General features: G+C 39.8%; 1 protein-coding gene and 1 pseudogene across 2 annotated transcripts; one reads left to right on the forward strand and one right to left on the reverse strand.

Moving 5' to 3' along the window:
• LOC144657986 (uncharacterized) overlaps positions 1 to 24,614 on the reverse strand; it is a 522,126-nt pseudogene that overhangs the window by 5,432 nt on the left and 492,080 nt on the right.
• On the forward strand, positions 1,075 to 24,572 carry LOC144658102 (uncharacterized). Of its 2 annotated transcripts, none has more exons than XM_078518433.1 (12): positions 1,075 to 1,186; positions 8,161 to 8,304; positions 8,994 to 9,149; positions 9,567 to 9,755; positions 11,440 to 11,528; positions 12,428 to 12,554; positions 13,265 to 13,414; positions 14,311 to 14,408; positions 15,014 to 15,118; positions 18,807 to 18,887; positions 19,680 to 19,792; positions 20,412 to 24,572. In XM_078518433.1, exons 1-12 carry the CDS (start codon positions 1,136 to 1,138, stop codon positions 22,322 to 22,324), a joined length of 3,216 nt encoding a protein of 1,071 aa, XP_078374559.1. In that variant the 5' UTR covers positions 1,075 to 1,135; the 3' UTR covers positions 22,325 to 24,572. The 2 variants fall into 2 exon arrangements, with proteins under 2 accessions (XP_078374559.1, XP_078374560.1); XM_078518434.1 differs by lacking the exon at positions 1,075 to 1,186 and adding an exon at positions 5,857 to 6,131.

Genomic DNA, 24,614 nt, shown 5'->3' on the forward strand with positions numbered 1-24,614 from the left:
CTATAACCGGCAAACCACTTGAAACAGAACAACTAGAAATAGCAACACGAGGAACAAGGAATGGGTTTACGTAAGCAGTTTATTTTCATTCTCAATACAAAGGAATTGCATTTTTCCAAAAAATGTATCTCGTTTATTACGTTTCAGCGTTCGTCATGCATGCATGGTCAGCCAGACAATCTGCTTTTTAATTCGCGAAGAAAATTGAAGTTTCACACACGTTCTGAGAAGAACTAGCGGACTATGATTCATGATCAACGATTTGAGAAACATTTTTTACCAAACATTTACAAGAAAAACAATCACGAACTGAATACCAACCAGATCGCCCGTGGTCTCCCCACAGGACACCCAAGTATGAAACGCGAGCCATCACACGAAACACAGCAGGAATCCCAGACGTAAAGTGCGGAACGTGCTCTGACTTTACGTTCAGGTCATCCGTGCGTGAAGCGCGAGATCTAGGCACGAGCATAAGTTGTTCGGCATTGGAACCCAAGCGTAAAGCTCATACGTGACTATGTTTGCATCTTTTCAAAGTAGCCGAAGGGATTCTAACACGTTTGTTGCCGATCTACAAGCAAACAGAAGCTGAAATTTCTTATTAAGCTCGCATTGACGATTTCTGTTGTATTTGGTCTAAGAGTGTTTATACAGGACTTCGATTTCAAACCCTGGCGTTAAAATTCTCACATGCTAAATCATGCCTTTGCAACGTAATTTCCGTATAAACAATAACGTTGACGCAATAACCTGCTATCATGCGTTCTTTTTTGGTGGCACAAAATGCCTGATCGAAGGTTATAAATTTAGTTGATTAATTTCATCAGACACTTGTAAAAACATATTCAGTTATATTTTTCCAATAATTAGTGTTTTCCTCTATTTTTCATATGCGGTTTCCGTATAGGCTAAAGGCTTCCGCTAGCGCTGAAACGTTCACAATAGCATTACACCCCCAGGCTAAGATTCAGCATAGTAAAATGGTCCAACCGAAGTAATTAATCAGAACAATGTTGGGAGTGTTGTTTACAAAAAGCAAGCACGAGACAACTAACTTCAGTTTGACGAAAGTTTGGTTGGGAATGTTGCTGCGTGAATATCTTTACAAGCAGTATTGCTCTATTTTGCAAAAATGAAATTTCAAGGCCATGGAATCATGTCTTTCTTTCGCAAGAGGGAAAAGGTAAGGTGGGCACTTTGACTGACTTAAAGTTTTTTAAGGAAGCATTTTACGGGTTTATTGACGTAGTTTTGGTGCCCTTATAATCAACATCACTTCAGTCAATCCGTCGTTTGATGAGAGAAAAATTATGAGAACTTAAACTAAATATTCGAACTTTAAAAAACATTCTGGCTAACAATTGTGCACAAAACAAATAATCATAAGGACAAGTATAACCACAAAGATGTTCACACTGCGATAAGCACAAGCACAAGTCGACATACGCAAGCGCATTGCTTTTAGAAATTCTGATAAACGTTGCATGATACGGGAGTATCAAGTTTTGCACTTGTGCTTGTGCAGTTATTTCACGCCGTTTCAGACACGAGTTTTTCTATGCTTGCCAGTGTGCTTCAGTATGCTCGCACATGCCTTTTTAGAGCAGTTACATTACTAGTATTACTAGTTCAAACAGTGGCGCTTAACTCGTAACCCGAAGTTTGAGGCTAAATCAAAATTTCCGATCGGTTGCCGAAAATTCCCGAAGACCCGAAGATGTCCGGGAAAGAAAAAGAAGAAGTTGGACCATTTTTGGTTCAGAGCATCATTTATAGGCTTCTATATGTACAGAGGTCCTTTCGATACGTTCAGCAATAACATTTGTATCACTGTCTAGTCAAACACTTGAATATTAATTTTTCTATTTATTTGGTAAAGTTTTCCTAGGCGTAGATCCCGAAAAAATGCTGACTGTTTTCCAATAACACGAACGTACATGAGCGCCGAAGCAGAGCATGCTCGATATTGACCAGTACCATTTCCCTGGAAGCTTAAAAGTCGCGTTTTTGATCCTGAAATTTAGAAATTTTCTTTAACTCCAAAAATATATAATCGTTTAAAACCTGATCGATTTCCGTGAAACGGTGAAACCGGTCTGACCTTTATACCCTAGGATTGGGGTTTGCAGTTTGAAAGTTTGACGTCATAACGTATTGAAACTACAAGCATGAGAATAAGAGATGTCGTTTCTTACGACTGTTCTTACCAGTTGCGACATCCAAAGAAACAAAGCTATCAGCTCAACCGGAACCGGAAACAACCACCGGAAATACAGATCATTAAGCTTGTGCGAAGGGCGGAAAATGTAAAGGACGGTGTGTGATATTTAAACCACCTTCGCGTTCCTCTACTAAAAGTTATGGATAGAAACGGTATTAAAATCCATTTACATTACGCGTCATATTCCACAACAATAATTTTTAAGCTTTATTTGAAAAAGCGTTGGCAACTTTCTGCAAAGGAAAACATGTATCACACGACAAAGCCAAAAATCGCTCAAGTCACCATTGTATTATAAAATAAGCTTGAATAATATTTCAGGGTTCAAAGATTTTTAATTGCCTGCTTCTGCCCCCGAGCTTCTGCCTACGCGAAAGAAAGAGTCCCGAGGAAACCTACATGAGGGAATAGAAGAGCAAGTTTTTGCAGTATTTCTTTGGGACGTTTCCTCTCAGTCCTAGCCAGTTTGGAATACACTACCATTAAGACCAAATCTAGTAGAGGTGGATTTCCAATGTCGCGTTTTTGTCCACGCGCGTTAACGTACATAAAATCATACTTTTGAATTTTGTCACATGACACCACTTGCCATGTCGACGCCATTTTGTTAAGATATGACGTCATTGCTTAATGTCGAGGTTCCGGATTACAACCCCGACCGGAGATTGCTAGGAACTAGCCGGGAACTAGGTACATTGGCTGAAACTCACCATCTTGTTTTTGGCAAGGCAAAGTCGTTCTTTGGCTCATCCTCTGTGTAAGAACTTGACAAACTCACCAGTGACGTAAACAAAGAATGACCAAAACAACAAGGAACCTCAAAAAAATATAGAGCAAGAGGAAACCCTTAAAAAGGAGAATTTCACAAGTTTTTAAACCAAGGTTATTCACCTATTCTAAGCAACTTGTATCTCAGCAGACTGTGTTTGATTTTTTGCTATTAAACGGTGCTTTTGAGTCTGGAGAGAGTGCGGTTGTACTTTCGGGTCTGGAGTGAATGTTGTACTTTATTATTATGAATAAACATTGCCATAAGAATAAACGTAACGCATTTTTCTATAATAAAGTGAACATGAACAAAGAGAGAGATCCCCTGAAAGCGAAATTAAGTTTAACTGAACGAAAAATCGCCGCGTGGAACAAAGCAAAATTCACCTGGATAGTTAGAAAGGACTGATTGATACAAAGTATAAACAAAAGAGAAAAGTTATATTTGATGGGTTCTGTTAGATTTAGAAAACAGAAATTTCGTCATTCATATTCTTTACAAACATGTGCAGACACGACACGAGTATCGTATAGAGGATGTCACGCTACAATATAAGACATGTAACGCTACAATATAACGCATTTTGGTTAAACAACAACAACGAGAAGTCTAAGATAAAATAAAAACCGTTGTTCAATAGCAGCAAATATCTAAAGACAAACAAAATCAATACAATTTTAGCATTTAATTGCTTCGGAATCCAGTGTGCTTGAACGTCATCGCTTCTGCATGCATTGCATGCCGTTTATTTTATTCGCCGTCGACGTAAACATGGGAAAATATAGTAATACAGGTTCAAACGAGCCACTATTTCAAAAAGAAATAGTACTTCGTGTCCGGATCGCAGAACGATAAGCATAATAAAAATATAAGTAATAAGTATAACGGGAAAGGTCGAGGAGAGATAGGTTTGTGAAATTCTAAAGAAGATCTTTTGTCGAGAATCAGTATTACGGAAGAATTGCAAAACAGTCTAGTTTTTTGCACACATGCAAATTCCTTTACCCTTCCGTGCCAGCAAACACGAGACATCCGAAGACGTCAAGTCTTGTTTTCTCCTCAGAGCACTCTTATTGGTGGAAAATTAGGGGGCAACGTGAATCTCTCTTCGAGCGACGAGGGCGCGATCCAGCGAGTGCCGAAGGCAACAATTAAATACAGAGTCAATACAGAGTCAACAGTTAACTAAAAATATAACTAGAATATTAACATAGCAATTAAACACGGAAAGGGCTCTCACTATATTTTTCACCAATACATCGCTTGAATCGAACTAAGAGGTATCGCAGTCGTCAGGTATTCCTATTTGTAATCAATCTGCATAACTTTTCATCTTCCTGAAGAACATGCTTTTACCAAGTTATTTGCTTCTACTAAAACGTGTGGACATTGTGGTTACGAGCGTTCTTCTGATTGGATAGTAGTCCGTGTTCCAATCCAAAACAATACCATTTCGTGGAAACGAAACATATGCAGGAACGCGGTAGTAAACGAAAACGCTCGGAAACCAGAAAGACCTACTCAAATCTTTATAGTGTCTTTCTGAAGTATTTATAAATGACTCGTGGTCATATTCACGCATTTTTCGTACTATTAAAGATGTGGTATTCATCCACTTGATAGCGGTATAGCGGGCTTACCCAATTAATATTTCTTGCGGTATTTTTGTCTTCTCTCTAATTTGCCGTAGGCAATCAAAGACTCTATGAGCAAAGTCGTGAATGTGGTATCATAAACTGATGGCTGAGAATTGGCCAAAATTGTAACTGTTAGCTGAGAATTGAAGATATTTAATCGACTAAGAGGCTTTTTTGTTTTACGTTTTAAAATTGTCACGCAGTTTGTGACAACATAAACGCGGATTAATCTGTCGTCACGCACGTAATTTCGATATTGCTGATGTTTTAATCAGACAAGCACTTAGCATCAAAATGAAGATCATGTTTTATTTTACAGCAGTCGCGAGCCGGAAAATATTATTTTTAAATAGCTACGGCTAGTTTGGGCACAAACTGGTCCACCACTGCTATGCGCATCCACGACTTAAAAGGAGAATGAAACGCTTGTCTCCAGTGGGCACAGGCAAATCAAATAACCCGCGATCTCCTTGCGTTTTGGCGCCAAATTCAGGATGACGGGCATCTACGTACGTTCAACGCACGTAAAAAAGAACGATTTTGAATACTTTTTAGGCGACAGTGGCAATAGCGAAGCGCGCGCGTGACGTCATGACTCAGACAAGACTCAGACAAACAAACCGGAATGGCGGACGATTTTCCTAAAACACTTTCTAACTGTATTCTAAAACAGCCGGCGTTCCTAAAACACTTTATTGAAACGAAAACTTTGCCCAGATTCCCTTTATTTCTCTCAGAACACGATTATGTTTTTCGAGCCTCATGTGGGGTATAATCATTTGCATTCTATTTCGTACGGATTTTAACGCACGTTTTACGTACGTAAATGTTTACCCAACAGTGGAAATCCGCCTGAGGGACTTTTCCCTGTATTCAGCGTGCAAAGTTACATATGATTTTCCTAGAAAGATATTTCTGTTTTCAGGGTATTTCCCTCTGGATAACTTCCTTCTTAAAGGGAATTTTCCTCATAGAAGTCTGTGTTTTCTTTTAATCTCTTTCGCTCTCTATCAACTATACGCCTAAAACTTCCTATATCCAAAACAGTTCCACCACAACAAAGCCGTTTGCACGAGGTGTCCATTGTTAAAATTTGCATAGTTCCTATGATGAGCAGGTGAATGACTTTTCTTGCAGAATTTTTGTCAGAAATTCTGTTTGTATTGATGAATTGTTTTTAAAAGTAACTAAACCATGACTCAGCATTGTTTCTGTGAGTAAAACTGAAAGCAGATTACAAGTCTCAGTGGCGGTTTAAGGTGGGACAAAAACCCGGAAGTTGCCGTGACGGTCGGATGGTCGTGTTTACAAAGGAAACTGGAAACCACTTGAAATCGTACGTCGAGCGAAATTCATCTTCGCTGGCATTATCGAGCGGAAACGAAGAGCTCTGTAACCTTAAAATCCCCCGAGATGTGAACCGAAGCTTGTAGACGGTTTTCTGGGCTTTCAAAGGCTTAACCTCATGATCAACTTCGCCATGTTTAGGTCGAAGAAGAAGGTAGGCTTGCTTAAATGATTTCACGCTATTAAGAACTTTCGATGGATCGTTATCGTTCTTTGTAGATCTCGATTCACGTGTCTATCATTCTGTATTATATTAATTTGTCCTATCGCTGATACTACAGTAGTATTATATATATTAATCACTGTATTTATGTCCAAGGCTTCAGTGAATATTGGACTTATTAGACAGTGTGCTTTCGTCATGTGCGTATAGTTAAATGAAAGAAATCGAAATATGGCGCGCGGGAACTCACTAGAATTTGTCAGAAAACGCGCTGACTTCCACGATTCTTCAACGAAAACTAGTTCGCACAGCGCGGAAAGATCTTCCAGTCTCGCATGCATTTCGTAAATTCAAATTGAAATACGTTTTCTATGAAGTATCAGTGTTATTCTTCGAAAGCCATCGAGCCATTTTCTTTCTCCGTCTTGATTTATAATTTCACTCACGTTATTTATAGACTTTGGAACAAAGGGTCTTGACAGAAGGTCCTTGTTTGTACAATGCAGTACAAGAAATTAATACGCACTGCAAACATCTTGCTCACAATGTTATTTTTAGGAGAGTACGTTGTAAGTTGTTGCTAAAATTTTCAGTGGAACTTTTTATTTTTTGTAGTCACTTCTAATAGATCGAAGACCTGGAGATTGCTCCCCATGCATCTCTACTTTTAATTAATAACAAATCGATCACATTTTTCTATAGCTCCTACACTTTAATAGACCATGGAAAATGCAAGTGGAACTGTTGCTGTTACCAATCATTTAACAATTATCCTGCGAAATCGCGCGGAATATGCGTGAGCTTAGCCAACGAGGCTGTAGGCCAAGTTGGCTAAAATCAGACGATATTCCGCAAGATTGAGCAGGATAATTGTTTAATTATTCAACAAATTGTCAACGAAGCACATATTGCACATAGAAAAACTGTAATTATGCAGCGCTTTGCAAGATTTCCGACGAATCTTCGCAACCTACGAATATCGCAGGATAATTATCTGTTATGTACGGATGACAGATATTGTTAACATTTTGACCATATATGGGCAGCGCGCGCATCTGTTGAATAATAATGCACATTATGTGATCAATTTTGGCATTTTAATTCAATTTTTGTCACATTACACACTACATTTAGGGATACCTCAACTAAAACTTGGCCTTGTAGCTATAGTCCGATTATTGAATAGAGATACGATAGCAGTCAAAGGTGGAGGGGGACAGGGGGGCAGGAGCCCAGGAGAAAAGGGGTGGGAAGCTGGAGAAGGGAGGGTTGGAAGCAGGATTCCTAAGGTGGCGGGAACCGGGAGAAAACGAGTAAAATTTTGCAACATTTTGTTATATTTCGCAATTGATATGGGACAAAGAGGAGAGAACAGCTGAGGCGGAAAGTAAAAGAAGTGGGAGTATAAGGCACGAGAGGTGGGAGGTTCAGACCCCCGTGTCCCCCTCCATTCAAAGAGGCAGGAAATACTGAGGAAGGGGTAGGAACCAGGAAAAAAGGTTCCTATAGTGGGAAGTTCAGACCCCCCCTCCTTATTTCAAGCTCCAAGAAAAAAGAATCCATCCTTATATCCCAGTTTTAAATACTTCAGTATATTGACGACCGGTAGTGATTGGAGCACAAGTAGCTCCAGATTATCACCTATCCTCCTCGCCCCTCGTGGTACCACATAGAGCCTAAGTTCCAGAGTAGATTTTGCAATAACGACCAAGTATTTACTAAATAGCCAACTTGCCAATGTTAAATAGCGAAACACCATCTTTCAATATGCAACTCATAGAAACAGCTAGATTCCTTTTAGTGGAAGCGGGCAGGTGGGAATCACCCAGGAGTTAAGGGGAATGCAATTTTACACAAAGCAGGGAAAGAAACAATAGGGGGTAGTGCCCAGGGGTAAAGGGGGCCAAAAGACCACGGGATGTAGGAAAGAAGGGGGTTGGGAAGTAGGATTCCCAAGGTGGCAAGAACTAAAAGGAGAAGGTATGAATGAGCTTTTATTAATGGACTTTAATTTTAACAGAAACCAGTTGACGCTGATCCCGTCGTTAACCAAGGCCAACAACTTATTTTGTCAGAAGAGCTTAAAGTTACACGGGAACTAGGTGAAGGACAGTATGGTGTTGTACAATTGGGATTATGGAAGCCACAAAATGGAGCAAATGAGGTAATCACCAGATATAAGAATCTTTCTTTGTGGAAGGTGACTGCAATGAAATGCATCCGAACAGTCTATTTCATTTCTTGATTGCTTGTTTGGAGAAATAATTATTAAGCTTACCAACCAACCGACCGACCGACCGACTTACTGACTGACTGACTGACTGACTGACCAATCAACCGACCGACCGACTTACTGACTGGCTGAGTGCTGACCAACTGACCGACTGACCGACTGACTGACTGACTGACTGACTGACTGATTGACTGACTGACTGACCGACCCACCGACCGACCGACCGACTGACTGACTGACTGACTGACTGATTAACTGACTGGCTGACTGTCTGACCAATCAACAGACCAACTAATTGATTGAGTGACTGACTTGAAATGATTTAATTAAAGATCATATTGAAGATTATTTTGAAGATTGGTTGATTACGGTATATCTGTTTGTTTGACCCACCAACTCACCAGGTAACTGGTAGACAGACAGACAGACAGACAGACAGACACATACTGAGGAACTGATTGATTGATTGATTGACTGACTGACTGATTGATTGTTGTATTTGTGATGACAATAATATTTATTTAATAGCTTCCAGTTAAATATATAATGTGTACAGAAAGACGTCTGTTATATTTTGCATGTCAAAATAATGCTACCATTTTCTTGTGGTTTATTACTAGAAATTTGTGGCAATTAAATCTATAAAGAACACAGCTTTTGATGGGGTGCTAAAAAGTGTTTTAGAGGAAGCAAGGACTATGCAGAAACTTGCTCACACTAACATTGTTAAAATGTATGGAATAACACTTCCTTTTGGAGATGAACCACTAAAGCTGGTAAGTATTGATTAATTAAAATATAAAATTACTATAAAAAGAATGTAAATTATGGTACTGTTAATAGCGGCTGATTGCAAGGATTTTCCAACAGTGAAAAATTGAAGAGTTCGCCTTATTGAGGCCCTGCCAGGGTAAATTTGGACAAGCGACATGGCCCAAAAAGTAGCAATAACACATAAAATAAAATCTTTATCAAGGACAACCCTTTTGGAAAAACTTAAACTCTGACAAGGACAATGGCCGTTTTTGCCAAAGCATAAACTGTACTTAATGTTTAGTTAATTCTCACAAAGAATACTTTAATTTCTCCTACATAAATGGTCTCTTTTGTATTGTGCATCACATTAACACAGGACAAAAATAATAATAGCAGTTAACTGAAGCATTTTATTTCAACAAATTATTTTGTCACAGGTAACAGAGTTTGCGTCATATGGCTCCCTGGAAGACAACCTCAAAAACAGGGAGAGCGATGTGTGTAGGCTGTCTTCGTTAAGTAAATTTGCTGTTCAGGTGGCAGAAGGCATGAACTACCTGGCCAGTAAAAATTTAGTTCATCGTGATTTGTCAACAAGAAATATTCTTGTATTTGAACCAGATCTGGTAAGGAGTTTTAATTAATAATTTTAAAAATAGATATATTTACACAGTCAGTGATTAAAAACATTTCCAGAGTACCGCCTTCCAGCACGTCAGAGTCATTGCGTGTCTTTCCTTAGGGCCTTAGTACATGTATGTGTGCTTCATTAGCCAACTGAAAGGTCTTAAAATGTAACTTGCTAGTCAAGTAACGGATTGGTAAATCCACAAGCCCAACAGAAAAATCTAGAGTTCTACAACTAATAATTAAACATCATGGCAAAACTGACTTAATCTGCCAATGAGTTTTGACAGAAAAGACTTTTAACATCATTGACTGACAAACAACTTTTCAGTTGACTCTGAAAATCAGATAATTTGTCAAAACATCTCTCACCAACAACAGTTCTCTTTGGAACTACCCTCACCCGGACTATTTAAACAATAGAGTGTTTCTGTCGAGGAACTATATCAGGTGATCATGATAGTTGCCCTGCGGAAATTTGATGTTCTTAAAACAAATATTAGCCTGAAAAGCGAAGCTTCAAAGGCTAATATGCTAGTTTTAAGAACATCAACTTTCCAAGGGGCAACTATGAGACTGATAGTTCCAAGACTGAAACACTCTATTGTTTTTATTGTTCACCACTAAATTTCTTCCACACGCCCATTCAAATATGAGCATCGTGAAGCGATACGAAGCATGCTTGAGAACTTGGTAACCAAGCTACAAACTCAGTGGTTACTGGAAACTACACATCTGCCAGGTTACTAAGCAGCTAAGTTCGAAGCATGAACGATAGAAATATGTTTTGCTCAAGTGGATTTACGTCTTTTTTAGCAAGAAATGTTACCTTTTCACTCGAAGATTGTGCCAAGGAGTATGAACAACAATCAATCATTCAAATTCTGTAAGAAGAACTGTCCTTAAATTGATCACCAAATCTTTACAACTCTCCAACTCATGGTGCGTCTTATAACCGAGTGTTTTTGGAAAATGTTCAGGTTGGAAACTTGGCATGACAAAGTTGCCATGACAAAGTTGCCAAGTTGCGTCTTATAACCGAGTGCGCCTTATAACCAAATAAATACGGTAACTTTTCAGGATAAAAAACTCAATTGAAAACCGAAAATTGACAAACGATTGTCAATACTTGTAGTGCCCTCGCGGATGAACACTGTCGTGTCACGTGATCAATTTAAACCAATCAGAATCAGAGAAAATTTAGTGGTGAACTATAATACACTTTAGTAGAAACTCAGCTGTGTTCTATTGGAAATCCGCGAATCTGATTGGTTCTCCCACTGTTTTCTATTCGCCGATAGAAAACAGTCGCGTGCGCGAGTAGCTCTTTAAGCGGTAAATTTTCTTGATTTTTGTCTTCAAAGTGCACAATATTGTAGGTTTTGGACTGCAATCCTTTAGAGTTTCTACTAAAACAATTAGACTACTCGCCCTCGTTTTCTATGAGCGATAGTCAACTCGGCTGCACCTCGTTGACTATTTGCTCATAGAAAACTCGGGCTCGTAGTCTAATTATTAAATATGAACTACTGATACCCCTTGATTCAAACCATTTACTATCTGAAGATGTCCTGAGACAATCCTTCATCAAAATGATCAAAGCAAATAAATTTGTTACATTGAAATTTATGAAATTTCTTTTACACAGTGTTATAAATTCATTTTGCTGTTTCTGTAAAACAGGTTAAGATAAGTGACTTTGGTTTGGCAAGAACACTTGAAGGAGGGGCTGCTAAGGAGATCACTGTCCACAGAAGGCTGGCAGTTGCTTGGTGAGTTAGTCTTTACAAGCTCCTGTAGCATTTTAATCAGTCACATGACATGTTCTTTGATTGGCTGCGTGGCCATTAAAGGCATGATTACTTTTGTAGAGAAACAGTCAAATCAAAACAGGGCCATTGGCGGCGCAGGGTTGGAAACTAAAATTTTGGAGCACTTGCTATCTGGGCGAGTGACCTTCAAATTGCACTCGCCCAGATCAGTTTTCACTAGGCCAGTCTCCTCACCCAGTCTCCCTCTCCCCCACGAATAATTAAGTGTACAACTTAAATTTTTAAGCACATTTAATACTCATCGTGCCACCGTAGTGATCGATTATGATACAGACTGCAATCTAAGCCTATTTCTTAATGAAACTTCTCCGAAAATAGACCTTACTCCACAATAAAAACACAAGCACACTTCCATCAAAAGTTGATATGTATTCCCAAATACCTGTAGTTTGCAATCAAATAGCTTTGATAGAGATTTCAAAATGTTGGTAAGCTCATGGACAGTGTACAAATATTTTAAAGTGGAAAGTAAAAGTTCCTCTTATTTTGAATAATAGTATATTGAAAATTGTACTCACCAAACCGGGCGAGCAATCCATGATTTGTACTCGCCCGACGGTTTTCACACTCGCCTGGGCGAGTGGGCGAGCGCTAATTTCTACTGTGAGCAATCTGAGTATTTAGATTACCCACCAGGTGTAGCGGGTAAAGTATAGTCAAAATGCGACTAATATAACAACAACATGCATGCTTTTACTTTATTCACGTTTTACCTGCGCATTCCATATTTTAGCAACACTATGATTGCGACAATGGAAAATGGCTACACCAGGCAAATCCTGGCAACTGTTGTATGTGTCCTTTAGATTTATTTCTTTGCTTTGCATTCTTTTTCGCAGGCTGCCTCCTGAGGCGATAAGGGATAATATGTTTACACTTTATAGTGATGTGTGGAGTTACGGCATAACACTTTGGGAGATGTTTTCCTTTGGTGAACAACCATGGGCAAATCTCTCTTTGACACAGGTACAGTGTAGTTAAAGGGACTGTACGTGCCACAGATTTTAGCCAAATTTATTTATTAGAAATGACCATCAAATTTGGTGAAATATAAAAATAACCTCTTACAAAAATGTGAAGGAACATTTCAATAAGTTCACAGCAAATGCAAAAGAAGGTACGGATGGCCAAAAGTGTCAAAGTTCCAAACGGATTGCAATATGGGTTTTATTGCATTATTGGGCTGAACAGTTTTTAAAGTTATAGTCTTGTTTGCTTGTAACATAAAATTATTAAATGCCCAAGAAACACATTTGGTTGCAGTGAAGCTATAGTTTTCTCATTTGGATCTATAGGAGTAATTTCTTTGCATACATTATGTTTAATAGCAAGTATTTGGCAAAACTTTAAAAAATAAACTAAACTCAGCCGTGACACAGTCCATTTAAAAATGGTTATCAAAAATTACCCTGTAGGAAAGTGATCTCTCTAAGCCATACTTAATATACACTTGATTGAAAGATTGAAGCACAGAACATATACGAGAAGAAAACAGAATTTACATTTATATTTAATAATTTTCCTTTCTCGTTCTTGCGGTATTTTCTGAAAGAAAAAGTTACCATTTTCTCCTTGTTTCTATTGAATTATAGCCCTCCATGAAATTTTCATTCAAATATCCTAATTGTTGATTGCCACTTATTCTTTTTTTTATTTCTTTGCTTATCTACTGTTAGATCAAAGTGATGATTTCTAATGAGCCAACCAAACACCTTAATAAACCGGAGGCATGCCCTGATGGTTTCTATGAGATCATGCAGGGCTGCTGGGAGCCTGATCCAGCAAACAGGCCAACGTTTGAATACATTAGCAACAGAGTGTCACAGGTGAGGTTAAAAATAGAGGTACACCCTGCAGAATATTTAGACTTGGAGTACTTGCTTGTTTTTCTTAGGGTTTACATCAGGTGGTAAACATGCATGTGCATGCAAAAATTGCCACTTCTAGGCAAGGTGGTTAACACAAGTGCACTTGTGTGCTCTCCAGCTAGACTAACACTAATAGCAAAATGTAGGTCTATCTGCCAACTTCTGTCATATGGAAAGAGTTTGGGTCATTTTTACTTCTGTTTTACACCGCTTTCAGTATTACGTGCATAGCGGCCTTCTATCAACATCCATCTTTCGACTCGCTAAACAAACAACACTGATCGAAATCCACCAATCACAGCCCACTAACATGACCTTCTGAACTTGTAGGCTCAGTTGCATGAAACCGGTATGCATCGGTTTTGATTGGCTTATTTCAAACAGCATGTCAAAAGACGATGTCAAAAGATGTTTGTAGAAAGATTAAGCTATATTAGCAAATTTTAGGGAAGTGGTCATAACAAGTGTACTCAACGAGGACCCACCTTGTGTAGGGGTAGGGGGACTATGCAAGACACCACCTGTCTGATTAGCCAAATTACAAAACTTTTTGGCTTCAAAATTCAAGTTGAGACCTTCATACTAGGTGTGTATAAAGCTTGCACTGCTGGAGAATTGGTACTGGGAAGTTTGAATCTTTTTCTTATTTTCCACTCCTGATAGATTGGGGGCTATACAAACAAGACACCATCTTTTAAGGTGGGGAAGGGGGTACATGAAGAGATCACCTGTCGCTTTGCAGAGTGGTGGGTCCTGTCTGAGTACAATAGTTTTGACCATTTCCCTTACTGAAAATGGGTGTAAATGGTTTACTAAACTGCTTCCTATTTTTTCTTTTCTCTTCATTAATTTAGTTGCAACCAAAAGTAGGGATCACAAAAGTCCGTCATGACACTGGTGTACAAGGCCATCTGAGTTATAACTGTGGAGTTAAGGTCACAGTTATTTCAAAGTAAGTATTGATTTATATTGTTTTGGCACAGAAAATGTCAGTATTTCTTGTGTTTGTGCTAATCCCTCCAACCTGGCGCTTTCCCCACCTGGGGGGAGGATCTAAGCTAATCTTGCTCTTCGAGTCTTAATACTGTAAGCTGTAAACAGGAACTTACGTGTTATTGTGTATAATTGGAAATTCTGAGTGACTGGGGTCTCAAAAGCCATTTTTTAAGGGAAGTATGAAGCAAAACTGGGATTTCTGGATAGGTTGAAATGTTCAAACCAAAAACCTTCAGTGAGGGTATGGATACCTGAAAACCTGGAATTTTAATTTCTTTTTTCAGCTGGAAAGTCATGAAATTTAAGTGCAGCCCATGGACAGCCATGGAAAATAATGTTGATTGTACAAAATAAATTAGGCGAAGGTTTTCTTTTTTACAAAGAAAAAAGGTTACCAGAATTAAGTCAAGATGATTTTTGAAAAATTGTCAAGAAATTGGTCAATTTTAGGACATGGAAAACTTTGAAAAGTCGTGGGATTTCAAAATCTGAAAGAAGTATAAACCCTGCTTTATCGCACAGAACATTTTTCACCGTGAATTATACTTCATTTTTTTGCAGAGAAGGAGATGGTATGCTGCTTGTACAGAGTGAAAATGGTCCCATAGGATTGGTGCATGAGAAGAATTTGGACTTTTCTAAGAAAGCATTACAAAAAAGGGCTAGGTAAAGTAATGCTCGTAATTTGTGGGTCAAATTTGAAGTAATTTTGAGTGGTACTCCCGCGTTAATTAAAGGGACTATGTCACGGATTTTGCTAGATTTTTGAATAGCCAAAATTTATATTTGTGTCGCAGGAAACCTAGAAATAATAGTCCATTTTTATTAAAAATTGCTTTATAAGAGTACTGAAATTGTTAACGATCATCTTTGGCTGCGGATGGCTCAGATGGCAACAGATTGCAACTTAAAAAAGTAAGGCTTACTTTTTTAAGTTGTTTCCGCGCGTCTTCAAAAAATATCGAACCGTAGCTTGCTTTCTATCCGCAAATTAAGGTTATATCTTCCTTTAGATGTTCTAAGATAATGATTTTATGCAGGTTGAGTTAGTTAGTAGTTAGTTCTCTTCGCGCCATGAGGCGCATAAGGCTGTAGCTGTCTCTCGCCAACTAGCCCTGTCTTGCGCTGCGCCCCTGACTTCCGACCAGCTGGACCACCCCTTTTGTCTGCATTCTTTGACTTTTTTCACCGTCCTTCTCCAAGTGGTTTTAGGTCGTCCCACTTTTCTCTTCCCTTCAGGTTGCCACCATGCAGTCATCATTCCTCTCCTTTCTGAGCACGTGGCCAATCCAATTCCATCTTCTCCTTCGGATTTCATCACTGATCTTCTTTACGCCTGTTACTTGGGAAATTGTGTCGTTTCGGATGCATTGCGGCCACCAAATTCTTAGAATCCTTCTCAGGCACGTGAACTGAAATCTATCCAGTTTCTTCTCCTCAGCAGCTGTTCGTTTCCATGCTTCACACCCATACAAAAGAACTGGTCGTACCAAGGTCTTAAACAGTTTGATTTTTGTATTCCGTCCAATGCTCCGTGTGTTCCAAATCTTTCTCAAGTTGAAAATGCTCCTTGCGCCTTACTTATACGTTTCTTGATGTCTTCCGTGCCACCACCCTCTTTTGTCACAGTCGCACCCAGATACACAAACTCTTCAACGTCTTCTACCTCCTCTCTTCCAATCGTTACTTTGTCTTCTCTTCGTGTATTCATTCTCATCGCTTTGCATTTATTGGCATTCAGTTTCAGTCCCACTCTTCCTGCATTATCTACCAGTCGGTTGGTCTTGTTCTGTATGTGTTTGTATTTTGATGAGATTAGGACTATATCGTCTGCAAAGTCGAGATCTTCAAGTGTACTTGTGAAATTCCATCTAATGCCATTTCTATGCCTTTCTGTTGTTCTGCGCATTGTCCAGTCAACAGTAAGCAGGAACAGGAAGCCTGACATGACACATCCTTGTTTAACGCCAGTGGTGATCTTAAACCATATTGTTGGCTCTTTCTCGTCCAGTACAGAACACTCAAAATCGTCATACATGATCTTCACCATTCTTATCAGCTTGTCTGGGATGCCATATGCCTTCATGATTCTCCACAGTCCTTCACGGTGTACAGAGTCGAAAGCTTTTTCGAAGTCGACAAAGTGTGTATAGAATGTTGCCTGCCATTCATTGACCTGTTCTATGATGTTACGGAGGATGAATATTTGGTCAATTGTGCTCTTATTCTTTCGAAATACAGCTTGTTCTTTTCGAAGTACATGGTTTACTCCGTTTTGTATTCTCTCGATGATGATTTATCGCTTTTTATGTCTTTTCTTAGATTTCTTATATAGCTTTTTAACTGTTTTTATTACTTTATTTTATTAACTATTCATTTATTTATTTTTAACACAGGACCCATGTTGGTAGCAGTTTTTATAACTGAAATGGTTATCCTGTATAAATATGTTTTAATTATTATTATTATTATTACTCTCCCCATTACTTTGCTGGCCACAGGTAACAATGTCACACCACGCCAATTCTTACACTCTTTCAAATCTCCTCGTTTTGGTATTTTCACTATCAAGCCTTTCCTCCATTGGCCACTGGCCACAGGTAACAATGTCACACCACGCCAATTCTTACACTCTTTCAAATCTCCTCGTTTTGGTATTTTCACTATCAAGCCTTTCCTCCATTGGTCAGGTAATTTCTCCTCATGCCATATTCTGTTAAAGAGTCTTGTCAACTCCTTTACTGCCACATCGCTATCTGCTTTGTACAACTCTGCTGGGATACCGTCGATTCCAGGTGTTCTTCCACTCTTTGTCTTCCTCAGTGCCTGCCTCACTTCTGCTTCTGTTATCTCTGTTGTATCCATCTCACTTATTTCGTCTGTCTCTACTTCACTTTCGTCGATTGGGTTCACCGGGGCCTCCCTGACTAGTACCTCCTCAAAGTGTTCAGCCCATCTTTCTAGTCTGGCATTCTTGTCCTTTATTATCTCACCCCTCTTGTTCTTAACTGTTGCAACTTGGCGCCACCGCTTGTTGGTGATTTTTTAGCTGTTTGGTACAGTTCTCTGGTTCTTCCATTCTTTGCATACTTTTCTGCTTCATTTCCCGTCTGTTCTAACCACACCCTTTTGTCTTCTCTTGCTCTGCCTTTAACCTCTCTATCTTTCATCTTGTACTCTAGTCGTAGCTTGCTTTTTCTCCTCTCTGAGTTTGTGCTGAGTATTTTGTTATGGATCATCTGTCGTTGGTCTATTGCTTTCCAGGTTTCCTCCCTCAACCATTGCTTGTTTTTCTTCTTCACTCGACCAAGGACTTTTTCTGCAGTTTCTGTGTAAACTTTTTCCATTTGTATGCAGTCCTCATTGATATTTTCTTCGACCTCTAATACTGCAAATCTATTGCGCAGTTCGACGCTGAACTTTGATTTGAACATTTCATTTTCGAGCTTTTGTGTGTATGCAGGTTGAGTTGCATACCATTAATTTCAGAACTGTGTATACTAAAATCTGCGTGACATAGCTCCTTTAACATAATATTTTCTATGTTACTTGAGCTGAAAATGAGTTTTTTCAGCATACAGTTTTGTATTATCTGTGAAGTCCATATTTCACAAGTTATTCCTTCTTTGGACTCCACTCACTTTACACCTTTCATAATTTCTTTTATTATTACAGTCGAAGTTTTTGCAACCACTATGATAAGCAGCCGGCGGTATTTACGGCCACCATTGTGAAACCCCGTTTGATTTGTCATTCAAGCACTGTAATTAAAAGGGAAACTGTCACGAGCTTCCCTTAAAAACTTCAAGAGCCTAAACACGTATGGAAACCTACAAATAGTGGTCCAGCTTTGTTAAAAATTACCATGCAAGTGTACTGAAGCTATAAACAAGTGATACTATTGTGATACCATCAGGAACTTTAGATCTCAACTTGAAAAATGTTGGCTGACTTTTTTAAGTTTTGCCCTGGTGGCCTGGAAACTAATAACGGCTCCCCTCTTCCTAGACTTGCTTACAAGTCAGAGCGCGAAGCGCGAGAGCTCGACTACCACCAAACCGGAAACGAGAAGCGAACGACTTTTAGAAAGTCTACCCACTACCTTCAACAACAATTTACTTTATAGATATCTTCATCTTGATGTTTTAGGTGCATTTCGTGTACGAGCGAGACTGGGTACTTCGCCAATTTTAGTACTTTTTACTGAAAAGCAGAAAAATCCCCGTGACGTTGTCTCTTTAAAAGTGAAATAAAGATCGATTGATATTATGGATTTCCCTAATACTTATCTTATACTGCACTCAACAGTCCATGTGTGTTGTTATTTACTGTGTTTACTTGTTTCCTGCAACAGCGGTAACTTGTCGGAGCATATTAGCCGACCATATGATATAAGGAAGCATGACCCCAGCAAACTCATGCCAGATATAAACAAGTAAGTAAAACTAATATTACCTTATTATAGGAAATTGACGCTTCATGAAATTATTAATTTTTATTAAACGTTAATTTCCGCGCCGTTAATTAAGTGGTGCGTTAATTTCCGCCACCCTTATTTCTATTATTTTTGCCCCAATTTCTCGATATAATCCAGATGTTCTACAGTGGAACCCTGATATAACGATGTGCCAAGGTAGCAGTAAAATAATATCGTTATATCGGAGAATCGTTATATCGAAACTCCCGATGTAACGATATGGCCGTAAAATAACCGAAAATATCGTTATATCGTGGTAAACCTAACAAGTACTTTTTACTGCATATTAGAGGAGGATAAAGAGAATAATTTTGATAAGAAGGCTAAGAACGCAGTATCATTTTCGTATATCATCATACAAAGCTGTTTTTAGAAACGTTAGAGATGACTCGATTACCTTAATGTTATTGTAATCGTTCCTGGGCCGCATGAAGCGTTTTTGTCCTATGTTACGTTCGGCCGAAGGCCGGTAAGAGGAGAAAACGAGACCTTTTCTCCTCTTACCGGCCTTCGGCCGAACGTAACATAGAACAAAAACGCTTAATACGACGTATAAGACTTGCATACATGTATAAAATGCAAAACTACCTTGACAATAAGGGGCTTATAATCACAAGACATTATTTTTGGAAGGATTTGTATAATTTATCCAGTCAGTCCGTTTCACGTCACAGTAGCTATGTCTTCCTGTCTTTCTGGCTGTGGTGGAAATCACGTACATTAATGCTTTTCTTTCCTGTTTTTGCACAGAGTTGCCACCATCCCCATTTCCACGAAGGCGAACAAACCAGTTGCAGAAGACGTATTAGTGAGGAAGCCACTTACACCAACCGACGAAAGTGGCGTGGTTCGTGATTTATTAGGTAACTCCAGCGGATAATGCAACACGGCTCATATTTCCCACCCTTTCTCGCTTATATGTTCTGATGGCATGGCGGACCCACTTGTTAAGTAGAGCCCCTTCTTGGGGTTTGGTTATTGAGTGGAATTAATGCGATGGGGAGGGAAAACCGTTGTCGCACCGCGCACAAAAAGCTTCTAGCACCCAGGGGACGTTCTTTTCCCCATTTTATCGAAACTCCCACAACGACGAATGTTAGGTGTTTGTTTTGTCCAATATGGCGCTGAATCAGATTAGGAAAACAAAATTCAATGTCGCTTTTCACAAGTTGTCGTTGAAACACTCAAAAGGTTTTGCAACTTTACTATCCAATCAAAATTTGGTCTTCTCCAACCATCATCACGTCAGTGTCTAGGTTCATCAAGATGCTTGGCAACTTTTCTGACAAAATGATTTGCAAGTTCAGAGATTCCTCGTAGGCACCAGGCGCTAGCGCTGTTCTGGTCGAAAACAGATACTAAACGAACGCTATTAAACGGCGTTGTTGCTTTGTATTGAGGAAAGGGGTTTTTCTAAGGGAAGCAGATATCTGTCAAGAGCCAATCGGAGTGTGGATTATAACATTATTTTTTTTTATTTAGACTTTGGAGATGATACAACAGACGATCCCACAAACCCCCTTAACCCTAAGCGTTACGCAGGAAACCCAGCCACAGATCCTCAGCAGATACCACAGGGCGCCACAGAGAATCAGGCTTATGAGCGGCTTGTAGCGCGAGGCCCTACAGGGAACCTGGGTAATGAGCAGCTGGTACCGCAGGGCGCCACAGGACACCAGGCTAACATACAGCTGGCGCCACAGAGAACCACAGGGAACCAGGCTAATGAGCAGCTAGAAACACAGGGCGACACTGGAAACCAGGTTATCGCACAAAACGCTGCATACATGTCTATGGGATATGGTCCTGCAGTTGGCGCCGAGGACCAAGACATGAGTTTGGAGTACATGAGTATGGACCACCAGCACCGTGATGCAGCTGCGAATGACGGTGATTACGCTACTTTGAAAAACATGGTAGGCCCGGGTCCAGATCACCAAAGACTTCCTAGGACGCAGTCGGAATCCGACGTTGCAGGACTGGAAACCGAACCAGAATATGCAGTACCATATCAACACAGAAAAGACTCTAAAGATGACTCTTCCCTAGGGCTTGGCTCAAAGGGGACCCCAGGGAGCAATAAACCCCTATCGGATGTTCCCAGTAAGAAATACCCGCCGGATATTCCTGAACGTCTTGACCTTCAGGAGAACAAATTAATTGCGACAGGAGGAGGTGGAAGTTCTGCAACAACACCGCGAAAGAGAAAACCGATTCCTACCCCTCGAAAGCCTCGACCGTATTCTGCGGAGAGTCTTGATAGAAAAACGGACAGTGGAAAGGAATTACCCCCTGGGAATGGAGCCTTTCAAACACGCTCTAACTCAGAAAGTATTCCAAACCTAGGCAGTCAAAGTGTGGCCGGCGCGTCAACTGATAAAAAAGATTCACCTCCAATTCCTTTGCCTTACCAGCCCGCCAAACGAGTTTTAGAGCTTAGTAAGAGTGCGCCAGTGAAGTCACGGATGCACCCTGAAGAACGAAATAGAGATAATAACCAGCCCCTGGTAGAGGTCCCGGACCAAACGTCGCGAGCAGATTTAACGTCGGAACTGCCAAGAAATAACAAACATTACATCATAGTTAAATCGCCCATTCCTAACGGTAAAAGGAAAGTTTTTGCTTTCCAGGACCCCAACGGTCAAGAAATAACGAGCGAATTCCAAGCCCCTCTGCCGCCAGTTGAGCAACAACAAGGTGTAACAAACAACAGTGATTCGTCCCAACTGATAGAAGATCGCCTTTATGAAAACGCCGACGAGGTTAAGAGATTGTCAGTTGACCTCATAGATCTCTCTGTCAATCCTGAAGAGGGTGAGGCAATATCTGAACCAATTTACGACAAACCGATCAACTTGCCCGAGCCCCCTTATATTCCACCGGACGTCTTGAACCAGCCTCCGCCATTGCCAGAGAAACTTTTTGGCGGTACTTTGGGCAGAGACTTGGATACTAGTTACCAACCTCCTGTGGGAGCAGTCGGAGGCTGGGCACCCCGACCTGTTGATCCAGTATCTGCAAATCCAGCATTCCAACCTGTAAATCCAGTATCACAACCTGTTGATCCAGCACCCCAACCTGTTGATCCAGCAATCCAGGATGTCAATCCTGGGGGTGCTGCTAGCGAAGGAGCGTACGGTGAGGAAATAGATGCGGGGATCCGGGAGATTCGCAAAATCTGTGGAGAGGAAGTGCCCCGTGACTGGTGCTATGCAGCCCTGCTACAATATCAAGGGGACATTGAACAGGTTGTTCATATTATCAAAGCGCAAAGACTGTCCAAAATCACTGGCAAGAGTGAGCCTTTTTGTGAAAGAACTCTGAAGCATTGTAATTGGGATATGGACCGCGCAGCCGTCTACATCTTTGAGAATTTTGAGGACAAGGATGTTTAGTTCAAGCAGCAAGGTCAGGACTTCCGGCTTTTATTTATTTTCAAACATTCCGAATTCAAACAACGAGTCCCAAAGGAGTGTAAACTTGACATGTCCCACCTGGATGCAGTGACCACTTTATTTAGAAGTTAGGAGTTCATCTCTTTTGGGGACTCCGGGTGGGGGAGAAGCTCCAATAGACAGTCAGCTCGCGCTATAACGGACACCTTCGGGACAACAATTTGGTTTCCGCAATAGAAAAAGTTCGTAGTATCGGGAGTAGTTTTCGGTAATTTTTATTCGCCGGGACTTCAACACCTGTCCGTAATGACGGGATGACCGTAATAGCGAGGTGTCTGCAAGGCGGGAGTTGACTCTAAAAGTGACGGTGAAGATTGTCAGATATTTTTAAAGGTGCTCCTACAAGGAACCTGAATCTCCCTTGTGTGGCTGGTACCAATTCTTATTTGACTAGCTCAAAAATTCTACACCGAAAGTGCTACCACCTCAAAAAGGTGCAACAATCACCTTGTCATTTTGATATGACTACCCCTGCCCCCTCCCGCCTCCTCGGCAACTTGGGGATCAAAGGGTTTACTAGAATTTTTTTTTACTGTATATAGATGTACTAGATCAGTGATCACTTTCCAACCACTTCTTCGTCGTATGTACAGTACATATTGCAAATCGTGATCTCCTCTTCAATAATTTAAATTGTCACACAACACTTGACGTGACGTCACACAACACTGAGAACGTCCCGTCACGTTAAATAACGACATAAACAGTCGGTAATGTATAGAAAATTATGTCTTTGTTGATCTGTGATTGACGCATTTGTACATAGCATGTACAAATTGACGCATTTGTTCATAGCATGTTTGTCATAGAAGCTTAGTCAATTTACCCTATGGCAATTTTGTACATAAAATGTGCTACGTTTATGCATTCTTTGGGATCTTAAAAAAACATCAAAAGAAAGTTCAGTAAGATTTCTAACTTACGCGTATACTTACTACTTACTTACTTATCCTCATCGGGCCCATGAGGACTCTTGAGGCCGGAACTTACGCGTATACTGAAATTGAAAACGAGATTGGATTTCTAAGCTTTAAGTTAATTTGCTGACAGACTTTAGATAAGCTCAGCTCGTTAGTAAAAAGCTTAAGGTTGTAAGCGATAGAGATTTATATTTTAAAGATGGTCTTTATGTTAAAAATAATACAGAGCAAGCTTAAAATATGACTGACACCCGCTGGCGGTACACCAAGGTGCACTGGCGCACTTCTCTACGTTTGTAATATTTCTTGTCCCGAGAGGCTGCGATCATTTGGTCAGCGATCAGCACCAAGAACTGCGAACGCAGGCGGTCCATGTTTTTGAGCATGTGCAGGGTACACACTGTCGATTGTCAGCCAATCGGATTTGAGCATGAGCAGAATAATCCCTGAGTCTCTGCAGAACGACCAATGACGGGCTTGCAAATTACATCCGGCCAGAGGTTGGGATTCTTGGTGCTGACCATATGGACCGCGGCCTCAAGGGACTAGAATGGTTTGTAATTGTCACATTTAAGAAACTTTAACAATAGTATCGAAGGATTGTCCCTTCGCTGCGGCTGTTTAGTTCATCACTAACTAAATAGCAGCGGCAAAAGAGACAATCCAGAATATTTATTATTGACAGAGAATATTGGCTAGATTGGGTAAATGCTTAAATAATTTAAGATAGATTTAAGATATAAATTGTAGTTCTTGACTCCATATCAAATTCCACACGATTCACTTTAGGGAAGGTATAAAATAATTTGTACCAATCAGCACTGATATAATGAAAAGAAAAGGTTCTCTAAGGGCTTTCGTGGAGTAGGAGTCATGCTCGAGTAATGGTTGCTACATACAGTAGTTTTTTTTAGGGAGCTCTTTTGAGGAACTATTTGACATGCGTTTTAGTAGGAGCTCTTTCATTAAGGAGCTTTCTCATTGAGCTCTTTTTGATAGAATTTATATGTAAATATGTACTGATTACATCTTAATAGACATTTTAGAAGAGAAACTTTAAGAAAAACTTCTTTTTTCGCGTAGATAAACGGCTGTAAATATTTTATTTGTTTATCATCGTGTTATTTTTTATTAAATTAAAGTAAGTTAGTAAGTTCTTAAAATAGGTAGATAAAATGTTAAGTTAAATTTAATCAAATAACAGTATGTTGGAATTGAAATTAATATTTAATGTAAAGGCACACAATAAAATGCTCTGTCATGTTTCAGGCTGTCCCAGAGCTATCCATTTAACAATCAACCACATTTTT

Source organism: Oculina patagonica, chromosome 6 (assembly GCF_052425735.1).
Source record: "Oculina patagonica isolate OP01 chromosome 6, crgOcupat, whole genome shotgun sequence".
Classification (NCBI taxonomy): domain Eukaryota; kingdom Metazoa; phylum Cnidaria; class Anthozoa; order Scleractinia; family Oculinidae; genus Oculina; species Oculina patagonica.

What these genes read in the sequence shown, in the direction of transcription:
- LOC144658102 (XM_078518433.1), top strand. Translation starts at nt 1,136, where the DNA reads ATGAAATTTCAAGGCCATGGAATCATGTCTTTCTTTCGCAAGAGGGAA. An exon ending in CAAATCTCTCTTTGACACAG is followed by an intron (nt 12,555 to 13,264) that starts GTACAGTGTAGT and finishes ATCTACTGTTAG; the next exon opens with ATCAAAGTGATGATTTCTAA. An exon ending in CGTGGTTCGTGATTTATTAG is followed by an intron (nt 19,793 to 20,411) that starts GTAACTCCAGCG and finishes TTTTTTATTTAG; the next exon opens with ACTTTGGAGATGATACAACA.